The 21,725-nt window shown below is 33.6% G+C and overlaps 2 protein-coding genes across 2 annotated transcripts; one reads left to right on the top strand and one right to left on the bottom strand.

The window, feature by feature from the left end:
* Positions 1-5,964: 5,964 nt before the first annotated feature.
* Positions 5,965-8,421, top strand: LOC124819443 (uncharacterized protein At1g03900). Its single transcript, XM_047290968.2, has 3 exons — positions 5,965-6,714; positions 7,346-7,633; positions 8,104-8,421. The coding sequence occupies exons 1-3, from the start codon at positions 6,220-6,222 to the stop codon at positions 8,155-8,157; spliced, it is 837 nt and encodes a 278-aa protein (XP_047146924.1). The 5' UTR covers positions 5,965-6,219; the 3' UTR covers positions 8,158-8,421.
* Positions 8,422-11,390: 2,969 nt separating this feature from the next.
* On the bottom strand, positions 11,391-20,882 carry LOC124819445 (protein CHROMATIN REMODELING 8-like). The gene is given in 8 exon segments (XM_088096714.1): positions 11,391-12,409; positions 12,724-13,191; positions 13,584-14,193; positions 17,388-18,255; positions 18,982-19,384; positions 19,576-19,977; positions 19,979-20,128; positions 20,320-20,882. Coding segments are annotated over 8 exon segments (3,675 nt in total). The 5' UTR covers positions 20,410-20,882; the 3' UTR covers positions 11,391-11,725.
* Between the last annotated feature and the right edge of the window lie 843 nt (positions 20,883-21,725).

Below are 21,725 nucleotides of genomic sequence, written 5' to 3' on the forward strand. Positions count from 1 at the left end.
TTTCTTTGCGAACCATATATAAATTTAGAAGAAGAAAAAAATTAAGACCATTCATTAAATTAATATATAGTGAAACTTAATTGTTTCAATTTAAAAAGTTCTAAAGAAAATTCAAACACTTAATGTTTAACTCGGTGAGGTTAAACGGTAGCTAGATGAGTTTATCTAGTGGAAATCATAAGTAGGTGAAATTCAACTAGAAGAACGCTCCCCAACCAGAAGTTGATGAAACTCGAGTAACAGAGTTATTTGCATTGATTAGGTGATACCAAAAGTAATGTGAATACTCAGTTCTAATCTTATTTAGATTATAGTGGAACCCTCTAAGATGACTAAGAGGAGAACTGAACATAGCGTAGTGGAGTGAACCAATATAAAAATAGTGTGTTTATTACTTCAATCTTGCTAAACGTTTTTCTTACAATTCCTAGAGTTGCTTATTATCTTAATCGGATATAAAAGTTTTTGTCACCAAACATTATTTTTATCAAAGAGTTATCTTTATCAAAACACTGCAGCAGATTTGATTAGACGATTGAAAAATATTTATTTGAGAAACGGTAGTTTGAACATAACTTAAAGTCAAGCATTTAACTACTTATATAAATCTTTTAACCCTTAACAAGGTTGTTAAACTATCTCTTTGGCAAAAAAATTTCCTATAACACTATTCAACCCCCTTCTAGTGTTTTTCAGGTACTTCACAATGATCTTGATTATATCTTTTTGCTTTATTGATCTCAACGAATATCGAGAAACAAAGTATACAAGTATCGAAGTACTTTTTCGTACATGCATTAAATGTTTTGAACATTGATAAGCATTAGGCAGTATAGTGTGTTCAAGACATTTTATGATTTGTCATTTCATTAATAAATGCATCGTTTGGTAAGTTTAGCATGCATAGTCATCAGATCATATAGACATGAGATTCTTTTTCAAAGGCTAAAGCGTTTAGCGGTCATTCATCTGATGATGTTTTCTCTAGAAATATTTGCTTGATATAACACTAATAAATAAAGATTTCTTTTTAACCTTAGTATTATATAAGACTTATGTTTTCATAAGATGCTAGCTTGTTTTGCTTATATATTTTATTGAAAGATTTCAATGAGGGATATTTTTTTATGATCTTGACTTTAGACTTTATGAAATATATTTTCATTAGACGCTAGTGTTTTAAACAACTTTTCATACAACAATATTTCATTCAATGCTTGATAACATTTGACGCAATTCAATTAATTCTACTAAACTATAACAACTCAGTATTGCTAAAAAATAGTAGCCAACAAAATAGAAAGGGTAAAGTCAATCCTGAGTAGTCTCCCGACAAATATGAAATTGATTATTAACAAATTAGTTCTTATAAAAACTATACAAAAGGGTTAGTAAATGAAAATGATAAAGACGATAAAGATTAAAGAAAAAACAACAAAAGATAGAAAGAAATATATTTGTAAACAGATTTAAAAAATAAAAAAATTATAAAGAAAATAGATTAAGTTCACCGCGTCTTCAAAATAGGATTCATGATTAGTTATCTAAAGATTATTATTCAATTAACTATTGTCTTAGATTTTCAAAATTAATCAATGTAAATTATCAAATAATTTGTTAGTGTTTTTACTATTAACCAAATTACATTCTCAATTAAAAGCAATAGTAAATTTAACCAAAGTACATTCTTAATTAAATATTACTATGTCTAGTCATGTCTATTCTTTTAACTCTTATATCAAGTAAAAAACTAATTAACCAAATTATTGCTAAATTCTTGTTAAATATTTTACCTCAATCAAAGTACATTCTAAATTGGTAGCAAAAACTCATTCAATCATATGAAAGCTTCTAAATTTAATCAAAGTAAATTCTCAATTAAAATTAAGAACCCTTGGACTCATATGATTGATATGTTATGTAGATATAACACCATACTTATTTGCTATAATGTAAAAACCATTACTTTTACTTGATTAAGAAGTAAAAGACACATATAAAAATAAATTAGAACAAGAATTAAAAAAATAAACAAATTTATTTATCTAATCTCATAATCCATTTAAGAAATTACAGCAGAATCAACTCTAGAGGTTTAGCACTCCATGAAATGTTGAAATAACATGAAAATAGAAGAAGAGATGGTGGGGAACATGAGAGAAGAGAGAGACGACGAAATTTGATCCCCTCAAAGGGCTCCTAAGCTCCCTTAACGTGTTTCCCTAAGTCTCTTTATATAGAAATTGGATTGGGCTTTATTTTAGGCTTTTCTGTTATTGTAATCTTCTTTATGATGATGTAATATCTTCCAATTATCTTCTAAATAATCCAATTTCTTCATGATATATTTGATTGTTGTGGAGACCTAAAAATATTTGAGAAGATATTTGTTAGATTAAAAAGGATTTAACAAATATTATCTTTTGATATTTATTGATATAGTTAAATAAGGTAATATTTAACAATATCAAATAAAATATCTTAAGATATATTTTTCCCAAATTATCTTTTATTATAAACATTTATCAATTATTAAAGTATAGAAAAAATAGAGAAAACCACAAGATACAAAATTTGTTGCCCGTTTCTTTTTCTTGGCTTAGCCAAACTTTTTTACTTTTTCACGCTATATTTGGATTGATATCTTGTGGTCTTGATTTTTTTTATTCTTGGATTTATCTTTAAGGTGTCATGAAACTTTAACCAATTTATTTCCACACCTTAATGAGCTCAACTTAGTTGAAGCTGCACTAACATGCCTCACAATATTCAAAGAACATTTATGCAACTAAAATGCTATTTTTAACATGTTTTTGTATCTCATGCTAAATAAACTCAATTATAAGAAATCCTAATTAAAATATTTTATGAAAGTACAAAAACAAATTATATTAAAGGCTAAATGAGGACATAAATATGCATTCATCAATGTTCTTTGTTGAACTTCAAAACCTGGGTTGCTTAGACAGTTTATTCTCTAAACGATTTTGTCTTAACAACCTCATGCAAACCATCTCCCTCTACACCAACCTCATGCATTCCCTCTCCCTCCACAACAACCTCATCCACACCAACCTCAACTTCACCATCCATTTTTACTTCTTGTTCACAATTACCCTCTACCTCCATAGCAACCTAATCCACACAAACCTCAATTTCACCATCCATATTTACTTCTTGTTCACAATTGCCCTCCCCCTCCACAACAACCTTACCCACACCAACCTCAACTTCACCATCCTCTTTTACTTCTTCTTTACAATTACCCTCTCCCTCCAATGAACCTTACCTTGATCCTCAACATCAATTTCTTCTTCATAGTCACCATCATTACAATGACCCTCAAGAGGAAAATATTTCAACATATTTATTATTTGAGGTTTGGATACCATATGTACAACATACAAGTGAACTTGACCATTTAGTATGGAAATATTCACATATGACATGCACCTTTGTCATTAGATAACAATTTCAACCTTCCTCCTAACACAAAACCTCCACCTATTGAATACCGATGAACGCTGGTGAAGTGTACCAATCACTATTATAGTAACAAAATATCGTTATCTCGAATTGAATGAGTTGAGTACTAGATTACTAAGTTACGTAGTTTTGAACAATAGAAAATCAAATGAAATAATGAACATAAACAACTGATGAGAATTCAATTAATATAAGCAATGTTAGAGAATTGATTTCATACACTTTCATATAAATTCCTACCCTTTCCAATTGATGTGTGGATTATAATTATCCACTTGAGTTTATTAAGAGCTTGTTTACCCCTAATTTGTTAGATAGGCAAACTTATTCATTGAATTATGATCATTAATCTCTTAGGTTACTTACAAAATTCAATAAAATCATGAAGAACAATTATTATCTCAATTGCAAACTAATTAGCTATACCCAATTTCCCAATTATGACAACATCTAATATGTTATATTTATAATTGAAAACAATCTCCAATTTTCCAATTGTGAAACTGCTCTTAAAATAGACATTAGAACATAAATAGAACATTAAGATAATTCAAATTAACTAAACATCAATTGAAAAGGTTCATAAATTATAATCCAAAGTATTACATCAATCCTCTAACAAGAAGGACAATTAGTTCTGCATAATGTAAAATTCACAAGAAACTAAAGGAAGAAGAAGTGTAGAATCCCTTAAGTGCTCTTCGATCTGCGTTTTTCTTCCAATTATTATGTTCTCCTTTTTTCCTCTTCTTCCCTCGGGGGGGTGGTTACTCCCTTAAAATAACTGTCCTCAATTTCTTTTTTTTTAATCTCTTTAAATCTATGTAATATGAAAGGTTAGTAACTACTCTGAAAAATTCCATTACTCATAGAAAAATCCACAATCAATCTGCTTGTGTACTTCTCTGATTTCAGTTTCACACTCCTAAAGTAAATCCACAAGTTGTGGAAAAATATCACAACTCAATTGTTGAAGTTACTGGTTTTCATTTTGTTTCTCTCGAGACAAACAGGTTGTGGAAACTTTCACATCTCAGTTGTGGAACTCTCTGGTTTCGACTCTACATTTTGGATCAAAATTCAGAGGTTGTGGAAATGTTCACAACTAAATTGTGAAACTCTCTGGTTTAAACTCTACATCTTGGACATCAATTCTTCTTAAATTGTGATTTTAACACTTCGAAACACTAATCTACAAGAAAAACATAAAACCCAAATGTATTATCCAAAACAAAGATAATGCATGATGAAATCATTCAATTAATGCAATTATGTATGCAAATGGCCTAAATTAAGATATGAATGCAATTACATTTTATTCACACATCAAATACCACAACTCTTTAACATTCACATAACTAATCTCCTTTAGAATGGACAAAATCTCAAAGTAGTTTCACCTGTCTGGGTCACGTGCCAAAGTAGTGTTTTCTCCAACATATTTCAGTGATCCATTATTGACAAACTTACTACCATGATGAAGACCACTTTAAATACAGACTTGTACATCTCAAGTAATATATGTCTATATATATAACTCTGTCATATATGAAAATGACCAAAGAATATAGGACATTACATGTCATACCTTAAAAACATGACAACAATTTCAAACGGGACACCACAAGGAAAACACCATCACACATAATAGGGAACCACAACAAAAACATCATCACACTTAATAGGGATCACCAGTGTCAAGTGATTCCATAAACAAATATGCAATCAACCACATTACGCACAAAATTACAAAGAAGCACAACATTAAAAAACGATTAAAATAGAAGTACAACATTCAAACACTAACCCTAAATTATCCAATCATCGTAACACTACAACACTCACAAAAACCCAAAATAGACACACGCATTTATATATTCAAAACATACGCATATTCTAGTTTTAATGAAACTCACTTCAATCTCAAATAAAGGTTGATTTTCCACTTTCACTTCGCCATAATGAAATCTCCAACTTCGTTTCTCTTCTTTATTGTTCGAAACTCCAATTCCTAAACATTCACTATTAATTGTTGTTATAAACCCTAATCTCAATTTTTATATCAAAAAATCTGAGTTACACGTTAGATATGTCAACTTTAACTATTTAAATGCCGTGAAAAAAAAATGACTTGATTTATACACATCAACGTATTTAAGAACTAAGTTTACACATTTTCATAAGCAGAAATCAAATAAACTAGCTACCAGAACCACTCAAATAATTAAACTTTTTAAAAATTTGAAGTTGGCTTACAAACAATGAGGAAAAGATGAAATAAAACGTGATCCCACGTCAGATAAAACAAATATTTTCCTATACTGTGCGGTCCATTTCCTACTCGGTAGGAGGCACCTTTATGAATGAATGATAGATGAATCCATTAAGCATCACACAATATCCAATTTACTGGGATTTCTCATTTCTCAAAATTAAATTTTACCACACCATATTGCTGTATTATAACGATAAAAGAAAATACAAGCATTAAAAGAAAAGAAAAGAAAACATGGATTGAAGAGTAACAAAAAGAAGAAAAGAAGATAAAGCAAAAAGAAGCTACATTACATTGGTAATAGGAAGAAGAAGAGATCACGACAGTGCATCTCCCCCAAACAGTTGACCTTGCAAGACACAGACGCAACACCGCACACTTTTTCGCTAACACAAATTCACGTTAAATTCCTCTCAAACGCTAACCCAAACTCCAATCAAATTCCCTCCACGGAAACGATGTCGTTCGAGGTGGAGGAGGAGGAGGCCTTCGAGCACACGCTTCTGGTCGTGCGTGAGGTCTCCGTCTACAAGATCCCGCCGCGCACCACCTCCGGTGGATACAAGTGCGGCGAGTGGCTCCAGTCCGACAAGATCTGGTCGGGGCGGATCCGCGTCGTATCTCGTCGGGACCGCTGCGAGATCCGCCTTGAAGATCCGAACTCCGGTGACCTCTTCGCCGCGTGCTTCGTGTACCCTGGCCAGCGCGAGAGCGCGGTGGAGCCGGTCCTCGACTCGTCGCGCTATTTCGTCCTCAAGATCGAGGACGGTCGCGGTAAGCACGCCTTCATTGGGCTAGGGTTCAATGAGAGGAACGAGGCCTTCGACTTCAACGTGGCGCTCTCCGATCACGAGAAGTACGTACGCCGCGAGCACGAGAAGGAATCCGGTGACTCCGCTGCCGCTGAAGAGTCTCAGATCGACATTCACCCCGCCGTCAATCACAGGCTTAAGGTATATCGATCACAATTTCTACAGTCGGCTTGTTTCAATTCTGTAATTGAACTGCAACTCGCGACCGTGATCATTATGAATTAGTTTATTTCGAGATGGATAGATGAGATGTAATTTTTCATTGGTCTACCTGTTGAGTGAATGATGAAGCATGATTCAATGCTGTGGTTAAGTGGATTAGTAAGATGATATTTTTGTGCTGTGCGTAATCTTTGTTATGTACTGTATGCTGTTTTTGCTGTGACCAAGAATTAGGGTCAGTTTGGATTAATTTATAGAAACTAAAATGATTTGAGCTTTTGACATAAGCTAAAGTTAATGTATGCACTTAATTTTCATAGAAGTTCTTTTCATTTAACTTGTTCAAATTGATTTGAGCTTACGAAGAATACATTTTATGTTCTTATTTTCTTCTGCTGTACATATTTATAGATAAGTTTATCTAAACACGACCTTACTTTGCTTTGGTCAAATATAAAATTTTTAGCAGTTTCTAGGTGTGTTTCTGTTTCACAATTCTTCAAAATTTTGATGAATTTACTTTCTCATATCTTATCAGTGTGTTTCTCTTATCCTGTGGATCGCCACTTTTCCATTGTTCTCAAGGATGTATTTGTTATTTGGCATTTAGGACGGGGAAACCATTAGAATTAATGTGAAGCACAAGGTATCTGGTGGAACTGGCATGCTTTCAGCTGCTGGCCTAACCGGTGGGCATGCTGCAACACCAAAACCAAAAACCTTGAGCCTAGCTCCCCCACCAAGTGGGATTGGGAAAATCAGGTCTCCCCTTCCACCCCCACCAAATGATCCTGTTGCTGCTCGGATTGCTTCTACAGGTCGCGCTACTGATCCTAAAGGAACATATGAAAGTGTGAAACATTCTACTGACTCTTTATCAGATCTTTCTCAACTACAGGTATGCGGATCCAACTCGTGCATTTGGTATTTTCCTTTTCGAATGTTATTGACTCATGTCGTTGACATTTTTGGCTTAATAGTTATTGCATTGCACGACTTAACAGCAACATCATTTCCTATAGATCGTTCAGACAAGATCTAATTGGGGACTGTATATGCTTTATCTATCTAATTTTAATAGGATTGATTAACCTAACTTTTTCATCATCCAATTCTCGATGTTGTATCTCCAAATCTGAAGTAACGTACCCTTGATTTCAAGGCATAACCGCATAAAGGTCAAGAGATTTAGAATACTAACTGTGTATACTCGTTTATTTTTATAGTTTTAGAGTCCTACACACTTGATCACAATGATTTGAAAAAGCGAGCAATTTTCTTGGTTATAATCTGGAGCGTTCCAGTTTAACCAAGAGGTTTTCTCTGTTATGAGTAACAATCGCATTTCTTGGTTGTTTGCATTTACAGAAAAATCTTCCCTCAACAAACACCTCAGGAGCTTCAGGATGGGCAGCCTTCTGATTACATACAATGAGCATTTTAACAATGAGGCTTTTATTATTCTCTGATTTTTTTGGTTCTTTATATTGAGAAAAGCAACAGTGGAAGAATATGTGCACAAGGAGGTGTCATAAGTGAATCTAGTGCCAACTACCAAGTAAATCGATCGCTTGAGAATATTATGGAAATATTTATGTATTTCTTTTGTTTGTAATAACAGTTTTCTCATCTCTATAAAAAGAATTACCCCCAATCAGTATCCCCAAAAGAATATTTATTGATTAAGTTGTGCTTGTGATTTTATGTTAAAGGTAGTGTTACGAATGTATCATCAGTCAACCGAATACCCAATAATTGAAATAGGTATATATGAAGCCGTTTTTGTGTTGCTTGACAATATCCAGTTTTAGCAGCTGCTATATGTTGCACTTGTCACTTGTGCAACAGAGCCAACAGCTATGTACTCTCTACACGGACGATTGCACTAAATTTCAAAACTCCCTACAACATTACAATTGTCCGAGGCTATAAATTATAATTTAGAATATTATAATTGACATTATAAATAAATTGTTTGTGTAAATTAAAGGCAAGTTCCTATTGAAGCTAACAAAAAGTTAATACAAGATATTTTATTTTATATATATATATTTGTAAAAAGAATTATTAACACGAGCACAGTTTATAACAAAGTCAAGGTTAAATTACTTTTCTTTTTCTAGACCTGTTTTTAAGAAGTTGAATTTGATTTTTAAATGATTAAGAGTAAATCCTTAATTTTCTGAAAATGTCATGTGACATTTTAGATGGAAAAAAGTGTTTCTTCATACACCTCTTCACATTTTTTTTTCTTGTATTCTCACTTTTTTTTCAATTTTAAAATTATCTCGCATTTCAAAAAATCCAAAAAAATTCTTACATCTCACTTTTTTTTTTACGAATTTTGAAATTGATTGAAAAAAAATTTCAAAAGATTTCGAAAATTATTAAAAAAAATTTTTTTAATAAATTTTGAAATTCGTTGAAAATTTTTTCTTTAATAAATTTTAAAATTCGTTGAAATTCTTTTTCTTCAATTTTGATATTTGTTAAATAATTTTTTGAAAACTTCAATAAATTTTAGAATTGGTTGAAAAATGTTACTTTTGAAATGTAAAGGTGTAGGAAAAAATATGGAGAAGTAGATGGAAAAATATGAAGAAAAGTAGGGAGAAATACTAAAAAAAATTAGTGTACATGATTATACTGGCAATTTTAAAACTACTACTGTAATAATCTAATAACTTCTTACGTTTTATTATTACCTTTGAATTACAAATTACAATTTATAAAATTCACATTAGATATATAAATGTGGAATTATAATATTATATATGAAAGTTATTTTCTATATATCTTATTTTTTATGTTTTATTGTTAGTTATTTATTATTCTTTATTTATATTTTAAGTTTTGTTCATATTTCTTTTATCATAAATACAATACCAATGTATATTCAATAAATGAGATTAATCCAAACATAATTTTTTATTATATTCAACATAGTATTTAGAGAATAAAGTTTTTTATGAAATATTTTTTGTCAATTTTGACTATCGATCACATGATTTTGATAGTCTCAACCAGGTGATCACCTAGTCGTCAACAACACTTTCATTGGATATCCTACACACTCTTATACGCCTCTCGAAGTTGCATATTTGTGTCCTATCTCGCCACATGTCTCAACTCTTCTCCAACCACGATTCATTGTGTTGAGGTCGCCTCTTTCTTCTCTTTAAGGATCTCTACTTGGTGTCTTGATTGGAGAATCTTGATTTTTTAGGATTTCTCTCTTGTTCATTCATGACTTCTTCCGTTATGGTCTCTTATGAATTTTCTTCTATCACCGACACATTTGACCCATTCATTTTTTATGAATTCTCTTCTATCACTCGATGCATCTGACCCATTCATATATATTTTTCTGGAGTGACAAAGATGACTTTTTGTTGGTTTATTTATAACCATGGTGACTCTTCAACAATGATCTATTTATTAACGGGATGTTAATGTGTTTCTCAATAACAATTTGCAAGAAGATATTTATATGAAGCAACCTCTTGGATTTGTTGTTCAAAGGAGTCTTCTGGAATGGTATATCGTCTTTTATGTCGTATTCGAAATCATTAATAATTTGGTATTACTCGAGCATAAAAACATATATTTTTATTAAGTCTTTATGAGATCAACAATTGATTATATTTGTAACAAGTTTAGTACATACAATTTGTATGCACCAGCTTGAATGAAGAGTGTTAGATATATTAGATTATTAGATATCTTATTTTTACCTTTTATCATTAATTAGTTTATTATTATTCCATTTTTTTTATTTAGCGCATATTTCTTCTATTATAAATATAACATCTTATGTATATATTCAACCCGAAAAATATTAATCTTAGACATAGTTTTTTACTATGTTTTTTACTATATTCAACACTAATGATAGTAATTAATTTATTTTAGTAGATAGTAATTTATTACATTTTATTTTTATAAGTAGTAATTAAGTATATTACGAATAAAAAGTTATATAAATTTAAAATTTTGGAAAAATGAAAAATTTGAAATAAAAAATAAATAAATTATTTCATATTTCAATTATTTAAAATAGTAATTAAAGAAAATTTAATATAGAAAAAAATATCACATCATTATGTTGACAATTTTTAGTCGGTATGAGTAGTACACGAAAATAATTACGTTGATGTTTATTATAAAGTTAAGAGATTAAATTAGATTAATTTAACTTTTATGAATTTATTTTGATAAACCATTTAAAATAATTAATATAAATAAGTTTTTATTTTTAGTTTTGATATCTAAAATATAATTTTCAAAAGAATTATCCATAAAAAAAATCAAATTAATGCTAATATAATATAAACGTATATTAAAATTGAATAAAAATACACAATTTTATAAAATAAAAAATAAATGTTAATATAGTTACAAAATTTGATTTAGAAATGTATGACTATGATTAAATTATAGTATCAATTAAACTAATATATTAACTTAATCAGAAACTTTTTTAATATTATTAAAAATAAAATAGTCAAACATTAAAAGAAGATCCATAAAAAAATTTAGTCCCATATATTTCTTTAATAAGGATTTTTTTTATTTTGTAGACTTATTTTGTTTCAACTAAGAACAAATCCTATTAAATAGATTAATTTAATAAGTCTACACATGAGAATGCTTAGTTAAGATTAAAAGGAAGTATTATTGATGTTAAAGGAATTGTCTCTTTACTTAGATAACCAAATGAATAAAAATAGAAATAACCATGCGGCTTTACAAAACTACTATTTACCGCACTCCATAGAGGTGCCTGTGAAACTATTTATCCCTTTTCCGTGTGCAAAATTGAGCTAAGAACTCAAAAACGGGCTCTACAGGCATTCTTCGCGACTGTCTCATACATAAACTAACATCAGTAAAAGAATAAACCACGACAGCACGAAGAAGCATGCTTCAGAGTCTACTGTTGGCATAGGAATATTGGCAAATAACTCACTCCTATTGGTAGTGTCTGATATCAGAATTGATAGTCTGGTTTCAGAACCCAATGAGATCCATTTGATCCTTTATGCAGAGTCGCAATTTCCTTTAACAGATTCTTGAACAGGGCAAGATCTTGTGAGGGAATACGTTCCTTAAAATACTCAACTATGCTGGCTGAATCAGAACTACCCCCTCGCTGTTGTATAAAAGTGCAGATTTGCCGAATCAATACTTCAGGTTGTAATCCAGATGAACTTGCAGTAGCCCTGGAAGATCTAACATCTACAGATCTTGCTTGATTCGTGGAACTTGACAACATGCTAGACTGATGTTCGAGCCCAGCACCAATGGCTTTCTCTTGGTTACCTCGAATTTGAGCTAAAAGTTCGACAGAAGATAAAGCTTTACCTGCGGATGCCCCAGCAGCGAATCCATTTAATTTTGTCGTTCCCTTGCTGGGTAACTCGTCATATACCTTGCTTTTACTTACCAATAGGGGATTCACGGTTGAACCAAACTTCTGACGAACAGATGATGGTGCACCAGCAGTTCCTGACCTTCCTGTCCACGTAGGAACAGATACACTATCATGGCTTCTGAGCATTCGTGACTTACGTAAAGCTTCTGCAGCTCTTCGAGCAACTTGGGATGCTTGCTCTTCAAGTCTCATCTTCTCCTCATCATGGGCATTCATGATCAAATCATGGTTCACGGCACTCTACCATCATAGAACAGGTTTATTACAAAGGAAACACAGAAAAGAAGTACTAGAAAGTAAAAAGCATCACTCTATAACAAGAAACATGCTAATTGGTAGTATCACATTCTAAACTAGCCTGAGGCACAGAGCATGGTAAATGTAATTACAGTACAAAATCAAATCATATAGTATGCTAGCATTGTTCATATTTATCTTAGTTCTTGATGTTGTGCAACAGGGTGTAGTTTTACTAGAATTAGTCAAATAAACATAATGATGCATGATAAAACTGGATGTACGCTGAAACACTCGTATGCAGAGAAGAAACTTACATGTATCCCATTGGCATCAAAAAGGCTTTTCAATATATCTGTTCCATCATCAACCCCGTTATAAAGTTCAACCTTCTCTTTCCCCTTCCCCTCCGAAGATCCTCTCTCTGACTTGTCATCATTATTAACTGCAACATCCTCAGAATCCAGTTTGGCAGTTTGGCTATGTTCATTCTTATCCTTATTTTCTTTCAGTGTCCCAATGACATTCACTTCTTCAGATATTTGACTAAAAATATTTGAAGTTTCAGTTGACCCAGTTTCTCCATCCACGTTAAGTACGAAAAGATCTTTCATATCCCGGGCCTTAAAGAACCTTTTCTGTTGTGGATTCTTCAATATCTTATTTGTAAGAAAATGTTTGTAAATCTGACGGTGATACACTTTCTCCTCAATAGTTCCCCGTGTTATCAACCTATACACGGTTACATCCCGCTTCTGACCAATACGCCAAGCCCGCTCTCTGGCCTGTTAAAAGAAATTAGTATCCTATTACTAAACATTTTAGGATTTAAATTTGAAACCACAACAACATCTTCCATGATAATAAGAAAATGGAAACAATTTCATAAATATAAACGTCGGACAATTTTACTCCACAAACTTGTTTGTTTAGTTAGATACATGGTTAAGGATGGAATGAAATAAGGAGATAAAAGAATCCACTGTATGCTTCACCCTTCTATGCCCATTGATTCCTAATTTCTCTATCCCGTAATCCCCATGCCATAAAATATATAAACGCAACTTTTGCTGTTTTCCTATGATTTATAACCAACCGGCTAAGTGAACATGGTGGAAGGGAAGTTCATTCAAATTTCAAAAATTTCCACAAAAGGATGTATTCAGTACAAACCTACCTGCATATCATTTGAGGGATTCCAGTCAGGGTCAAAGATGATCACCCTATCTGCACCTGTAAGATTGGTCCCCAAACCCCCAACTTTGGTCGTTAAAATGAAAATAAATATTTCACTTGAGGCATTAAATTCATCTATTAAGGCCATTCTCTGTTTAACAGGAGTAAGACCATCCATTCTCCGATAAACATGACCAGAAGATGTCAAAAAATTCTCAAAAATGTCAAGCATTTGTTGGGTTTGAGTAAAAAGGAGAACACGGTGACCCTGTTCCTTCCAAACATTAAGCACTTGACCAACAACTTTCATTTTCCCACTACGTTCTGGATTTCCATAATCTGGATCACTGAAGGCATGATCCCTTTCAAGTAGATCAGGGTGGTTACAGATCTTGCGCATCACATCAATTCCATAAAGAGAATTCCTGTGTCCATCCAATATTTGCTCCACATCAGTGCTAGCTAAAAATGCTCTGTAAGCAGATACTTGTTCTGGTGTAAGGCTGCAAAATAGAACATGCTCCGTCTTCTTTGGAAGTTGGGCATTCACATCAGCCTTCATCCGTCGGAGAAGATAAGGCATGATTAAATCACGCAGCACCACAGCACACCTAAAAAATGACAAGAATATTAATATTATTTTTAGTTAACTAGTTCAATATTCCTAGATGAAATATGCAAACAATCTAATTAAAAATATTGAACAACAACTTCATTTGCTTCATTTTCCCACACATCAAAGGATCATGATTGGTTACCTGTTGTAGCTTATTATTAAAACAATACAATGCCTTAAATTTTGTTTGAAGAAGTACAATAGAGAAATTCCTGGAAAAACATTTCCAGTTTATGAACAAAAGACATCCATATTTTTGGATAAATTTCGAATTGTTCTTCTCCGACTTCAGTAAACATTGATAAACTTTCTAGTGATAACAAAAAGGATATGAAAACTGGCCACCTTAACCTTATTTATCTGGTGCATCCATAAATCTACCAGTGAGTAATTTTCCCTTCTGGCACTTTTTATGAAAATTGGTTATGGAATTTAATAAAGGAGGAGGAAATTTACACCAGTAAAAGGTTTGTTTTAATGGTTAAATTAAATATTTGGTCTCTATATTTGACACCATTTTTTATTTTGGTCCCTACACAAAAAAAAAATTAAACCTCTACATTTTAGTTGTTACATAAAAAAATTATATTTATAAAATGGTCTCCACTGTTGTCAACCAAATTACAACAGTGTCAAACATTTGTCTGAAATGACAGTAGGGGTAAACTTAACAAAAATTTAACACTTTTATAACTTTGGTTAATGGTAGGGACCATAAAGACCAAATTTTTAACATAACCCTAGTTGAAAATAAGAGTGATTTATTATTCTCCATCATAAAAAATACATTTTGATACTCTTTATTTGTAATAATATAATTCTCCTAAAAGGGAAAATAGGAAAACTATAAAAGTAAAATAAAATAAAAGATTATATATCTATTTCCTCTAATTAGGAAGATTCTAAAGATATTATCTCAAATTACAACACTCCCCCTCAAGCTGGATCATACAAGATTGTATGAACCAAGCTTGGAATAGTCAAACTCAATTGTAGAGAACGTCAATAAACCAAATTGGACAGCAATGGACAAAAGCAAACTAGCACAATGAAACTTCAACTTGGACAGCAATGGACGAGGGCAAACTAGCACCATGAAACTTCAACTTGGACAGCAATGGACGAGAGAGATTTCCATCAAAAATGGATGATGACTTGCAGCAGCAAACAACAACAAACTACAAGAACAGATGAAGGACCACCAGTGGCGAACAACAACAAACTGCAGGGACTGGATTGCCATCAATAGTGGCGAACAACAACAAAACTTCAAGAACATGATTTCCATGAGTAACATATGGGAGGCCTTCAAAGGCGTTTACAAACCTGTAGGGACTTAACCACCCTGAACAACAATGAACCTTTAGGGACTTAATTGCCCTAACAACAACGAACCTTTAGGGACTTAACTGTCCTAACAACAACGAACCTTTAAGGACTTAATTGTCCTAACCTTTAGGGACTTAACTGCCCTAACAACAACGAACCTTCAAGGACTTCATTGTCCTAACCTTTAGGGGCTTAACTGCCCTAACAATAACGAGCCTTCAAGGACTTTACTGTCCTGAATAGCAGCAAACCTTTAGGGACTTAACTGCCCTGAACAACAACAAACCTGCAGAAACTGAACTGCCCTGTAGTGGCTAACAGCAACAAACTTGTAGGGACTTAACCATCCTACAACGGCTGAAACTTTTCTTCCCCTCAGGACTGAATGGCATATGCACGTCAATGACAGAACGTGAAGGTGGAAGAACTGGTGAGAACCGATCCGTACTTGGGGACAAATCTGAAACCCCTAACATCGAACGAGCCAAATCAGCAGGCGGTCTCATAGAACAACTCTCAGTGAGCTGTTACAACAAGGCATTGGCGGTGAAAAGATCCTTTCACATGGCAGAAACCAAAACACCAAATATTGGGACTTATGATGGTATCAAAAGACCCAAAGAAGTGCAAGAAGAAAGTCAGCAATCCAAGAAAGAGGTGATGCAGTGGCATCGAGAGAATGGTGGAGATAGGTCAGTGGCTCACAAGTTGAATCAACGGAGCAGCAAGGAAAGGAAGAGCACTCGCTTGGTCCCAAGAAGATGTGTGCATGGATTCCAACTCCTCCAAGTTGGATTAGAGGTGGAACACCCGAAGATAAAAAAGAAAGATTGTTCAAGGGTTGCAGAGAGATTGACAGTAGCTCGCAAAGCGATGAGACTCCTGTCTGTGGCGACAGCAACGACCGGAAGTGGCGCGGTGTGATTCCGAAACAGGGACGGCAGCGCGTGATGAACACGCGTCCGAGATCTACCAGAGAGAGGAGGCGCATGACGGTGCATGCGGACGAGACAGAGACGACGTCGACCACCAGGGTTAGGTCGCACTTGAAGAGACGATCCAGATCCGCTGGTGTGAATGAGAGGTAACCCTCAAAACCGACGTGGTTGGCCGTCACTTAAGGATGCGGTCCAGATCCGTTGGTCACCCGACGAAAGTGCGACAATGGCCAGCGATGGACGGTGGCCAGCGGCGTACGGAGGACAATGGTGGTCGATGGCGGAGAGCACAGTGCACAGCGGAATAAACAGTGAAGGCAGTGGTCTTTCATGGGTTCTTCGAAGAAGAGACTTTCGGTCTCTTTGATTCAACTGCAAGTCAATAAGAATGCCAAAAAGAGCCAAAATTGATTGGTCATCAACACATCTAAAGCACCAGTTTCAGCTACTGGTCCGAAAGGGAATGGGTTCGAATCCCATTCTGATCATACTCAAATAAACTCTATATTTGGTAATACTGGAAAAAAAAGTCAGAATTCTAAGGCAGAACTTGACTAAGGTAATTGGAACCCATTAAAAACACATGTTAAAGAAGAGACTTTTAGGGTCTGGCGGCGGCCATAGCGGCCGGCCGGCAGCGGACAGCAAAGACAGCAGAAGCGGATCAGACAAATTCTGATACCAAGTTGAAAATAAGAGTGATTTATTATTCTCCATCATAAAAAATACATTCTGATACTCTTTATTTATAATAATCTAATTCTCCTAAAAAGAGAAATAGGGAAACTAGGAAAGTAAAATAAAATAAAAGATTATATAGCTATTTCCTCTAATTAGGAAGATTCTAAAGATATTATCTCAAATTACAACAACCCTTCTAAAATTATACCTTTGCACCAACAAAAGAAAAATATTGACCCACCTGTATGCGGTGGATACTTGAAGAGGTGTAGCATTTGCATACCCACCAACTGCTATAGGAACTGCAAATTCAACTTCGAATACAGGCAAAACACCCAATTTTCCAGGAAAAACAAAATCAAACAATGACCATAGTTCAGTCAGTTTATTCTGAATAGGTGCACCAGTCATTATGATTCGATGTACAGTTTGTAGCTGCTTGCAAACGAGGGTAACTTCAGCATTTGGATTCCTTATTCTATGCCCTTCGTCAAGAACTGCATAACCCCATTGAATATCAAGCAACTGATCCCCCAATATTCTGAGCTGCTCATAAGTGGTGATAAGTAATCCAGATTCTGATCTCATGACATGATTTATCAGGGATTCCCATTTTTTTGTGTTTCTAGATGGTTCACTTTTTTCATAATCATTGTCACTTGAACTATTGGTTTCACAGTCTGTTTCTTCAGATTTTGCTCGCTTCTTCCTAGGAGCTGAATCTTGAGCCGATTCATGTAAAAGCTCTACAAGGAATTTTGGGTACCACTTGTTAGCTTCCCTTTTCCACTGTCGCAAGAGTGTAACAGGGCAGACAATAATGCTAGGTTTGTACATGCCACTATAGTGCAGTGCACCAAGAAAAGATAAGATCTGGACAGTTTTACCAAGTCCCATCTCATCACCAATAATTCCACCAGCTCTTTGGCAATGCAATTCCCACAGCCACTGAACACCAACCTTTTGATAGTCAAACAGAGCTTCAAATATCTTATCAGGGATTTTCAGCCCACCTTCTAACGTTACATAAGATTCATGATCATCAAGATCAATGCCTTGTTCTTCTAAATTTTCAAAACTGGAACTATCTAAGCAACCATCTGCATTTTCTGAAAAAACAAATCAATAAATTGAATTATGTTATGAACAAAAACAGACTTGTATATAATACTAATGCAAACCAAAATTCTAAAGTGAAATAAAAGTGGAACAAGTTTATGATACATCACATAATATTTCCTCACATCAACACATGGCCAATGCACATGCTTTATTTTATTAGAATTTACTTTCAAAATCTTTCGAAACGGGAATATTGGTCTAGGAAATAAGTTGAATGTATAATCCACTATCAACACATGACTTATCTATACACATACACTCTTAAGCGACAAAAATTTAGATTGCAAAACAGGCGTTTTAAAACTGCAAGCAACAAATACATATAGCACTAGAAACAAAGCACTAAAAAAAGATGCATCGCCTTTTGCATAAAATCAAATGCTGATGGGAAATAATAATTATGGCAAAAGATATATCCATGCTAAATTTTTTAAAATATAACCAAATGCAACTAGGTTGTATTATTTCTCTATATTGGCATCTCTAATAAAGGCATTGTCAAAGCTTAATATGAAGTTACATGTTAAATCACTATAGTTTAGCTCCTCTTGATTATTTGAGTGCATCATGGGGCCTGCAACTTTATTACCAGATAGGAAAATTAATGGAGTTATAAGACTAATTTACTTTTTCATATTTTTCATTCTCTTGATGTCCAGGTAAATAAGAATTTGATCCAATTTTTCAATAAGAACATTACATTTTAAACATACCACTTTCTTCCGTATGTGTATCATCGCAAGAAACACGCTTGGTCCACTTTCTTCCAGGCAGAGGCCGCTTCTTCTTCCTTTTTGAATCTTTATTTAGCTCCATTTCTTTATCAAGAGCTTTGGAAGATTGTAGTGGTTTCCTGAGCCTTCGAAATGGAAAAGTGGGTGCATCAAGCTTCGGTGCATCTTGAGGCTCAAGCAGCTTGGTGGTTGGGCGAGATCTTGCTGCCTCATACATAGATTTGGCAGCTCTTTCAACACTGGCAGCAGCAAGATCACTAGCATTTTCCTCCTCAGCTGCATTATGACTAGTTGATGTTTCTGGTTGTTGAAAACGGCGCTCAAAGCCCTTTAACTTATGAAAAGGGGTTAAAATTCCTTTTCTCACCAATTCATCCCTTTCCTAAGTCATATGAAGTAGTAGAAAATGAGTTCTCCGTTACTACCTCCACCAAGTATTATATCCTTAAAATTTGGTATACTCATAGTACTTCATATAAATCGAGTTCTCCCCTTCTAATCACCAATTCTTTTAGACCAAAAAAAATGACAAAGTACGGCAAAAAAAATGTGATCATAAAAAGTAAAACTCACTGTTTCAACAAAGCCGGCAGAAGCTGCATCTAGAACAGTATCAAAATCAACATCATCGTCAAACGAAACTTTCTTAAGTCGTTTTCCCTTGCTTTTGTCTGACTTTTTATCTTCTTTAACCTTCCTCTTGGGCTTCCGTTCTTCCCTAACTAAACTAAAGATCAATTGTTCATCCTCAACACTTTTGGAAGCATCATCCTTGGACAAATTCAAAAGCTCTTTCTCTAGTTGAGCTTTCGTCTTCTTCAGACTCCTCAACCTATCGGCAGCAAGAGCACACTGAAGATTTGAATTGTTGGAGGAATCAACCTCAGCAAACGACGACACCAAGTCGTCTTCACCAGCATCACTACATTCTTCATTATTTTCCACATTTCTCAACCGCTCAACGGTGGAGGCAACTGGCATCAATTTCAAATTGAACAGCTCTCAACTTCTGATGAAGTTCAGCTTTAGCATTAGTCGATGGATCGACATTTTCAGGTAAATCAGAACATTCTTCCTCGGCACTACCTTCAGCCTCAGTAACGGTCACTGAATCATTCTTAGTAGCCTACAAGTTAAACATTTTCTACCGTCAAATCTTAAGGTTTTGTTTCAAGTTTACATCACTATGCTATTAATTTCAACAGAGTTCTAAATTAAACATGCAAATCGATTTCAAAGGAAATAGAAGCAGTAAAACTCGAACTAAAATGCAGATAACAATAAAAACGTGAAGAGGCAGAAACTAATGATATATACCTTTTCCAAAACGTCGCGTTCAATGTCTTCGGGATTGGCAGATTTTACGCCCAAACAAGAGAGCAAAATTCGATCCTCCTCTTCCTCCATAGAATTGTTTAAACGTTAGCAAATTCTCGCGGTAATCATCGTGACCTTGATTCCAAAACAGAAAACGCTTATCATATTAACCGTAACTCAAAAACGTTGAATTTCTGTTCGACGATTCCGATTCAGATGAAAAAAGCTTCTTCGTCTTCTTCGATTCCCGTTTCGGAGAGAAGCGTGGGTGACACCGTCGTTGTGTTTTGTTTCCGTTTCACCCCCAATATTTCGCCCCCTGTGGTGATCCCACGTCTTAACGCAAGGAATGAATCGTCGTTTTGCCTCTTGCGCAAGATTAAACTTGTGTTGTTTAATGAGAATTCATTTAAAAATTCTTTGAAAAATCTAAACCCTCTCCTCAGAAACCCTTACGTGATTATCAATCCCTAACACTGTATTTAACAATCCATTGAAAACTCTAAACCCTCTCTTCTCTAGAGACTCTCACAATCAATTCCTAACACTTTGTTTACATAAATAAAGTTTTATCTCCCTTTATTTTATATTGGTCTACTTACATCTACTTATCAATATCTAAGAAAACAATATCACATAATTACGAAAAAAAATACTTTAACAATCAAATTTTAACAATAATTTGAAAATATCACGTGTCAGCATATCATTGATGCATTTGAATTTAAAAAAAAAAAACTAACATGAAATTAAGACTATAATAACTTTCACGTTTTCTCTTAATTCATTTTCTAAAAAACTTTCCACCTTCTCAAAACTGCTTTATGTGGTTTCTTCACCACTGACTAAAGCTCTCTTCTCTCCTCACCACACCATTGCAAAAAGCTGTTTTCATTCCTCCAAAAACCTATACACCTTCTTGTTCTTGAAAGTGTTCTCTCTCATAACCTCCACACCGACGAAATTTTCTTCACCAGTTCAGAAAGTTCACTAGTTGATATTTTTAGTTGTATGGAAACTCAAATACATTAATTAATGAACGTAATGATATACATTCATGTATATCATGTGTTTTTTATATTAATGAGTATTTGGATAGACCTAACTACTTGTTAATCACTTAATTTTTTAAAGTAATTATTTTTTTTCTATAAATACATCTTAATCAAGTATGCATTAGCTGAATATATATCATATACTCGGTTATAAATAAATTATGTGTCAATCAAAATATAAGTAATAAATCTTAATTAAAACATTATTTTAAAACATTAAAACTAAATAAAAATTTAATATTAAAAACTAAATAAAAACATAAACATACAGTCATTGTTTCCAAGTTTTTGCGATACTTGATGTAACCATTACGAAGAACTTAGAAGATTAAACTATATATTAATGTTAGT

Source organism: Vigna umbellata, chromosome 8 (assembly GCF_029865625.1).
Source record: "Vigna umbellata cultivar VRB3 chromosome 8, Vumbellata_1.0, whole genome shotgun sequence".
Lineage (NCBI taxonomy): Eukaryota > Viridiplantae > Streptophyta > Magnoliopsida > Fabales > Fabaceae > Vigna > Vigna umbellata.

Bases quoted from the DNA above. Each gene is read 5' to 3' on its own strand.
- LOC124819443 (XM_047290968.2), top strand. From the start codon at position 6,220: ATGTCGTTCGAGGTGGAGGAGGAGGAGGCCTTCGAGCACACGCTTCTG. The intron at 6,715-7,345 runs GTATATCGATCA...TTTGGCATTTAG, and splicing joins CCGTCAATCACAGGCTTAAG to GACGGGGAAACCATTAGAAT. The intron at 7,634-8,103 runs GTATGCGGATCC...TTGCATTTACAG, and splicing joins CAGATCTTTCTCAACTACAG to AAAAATCTTCCCTCAACAAA.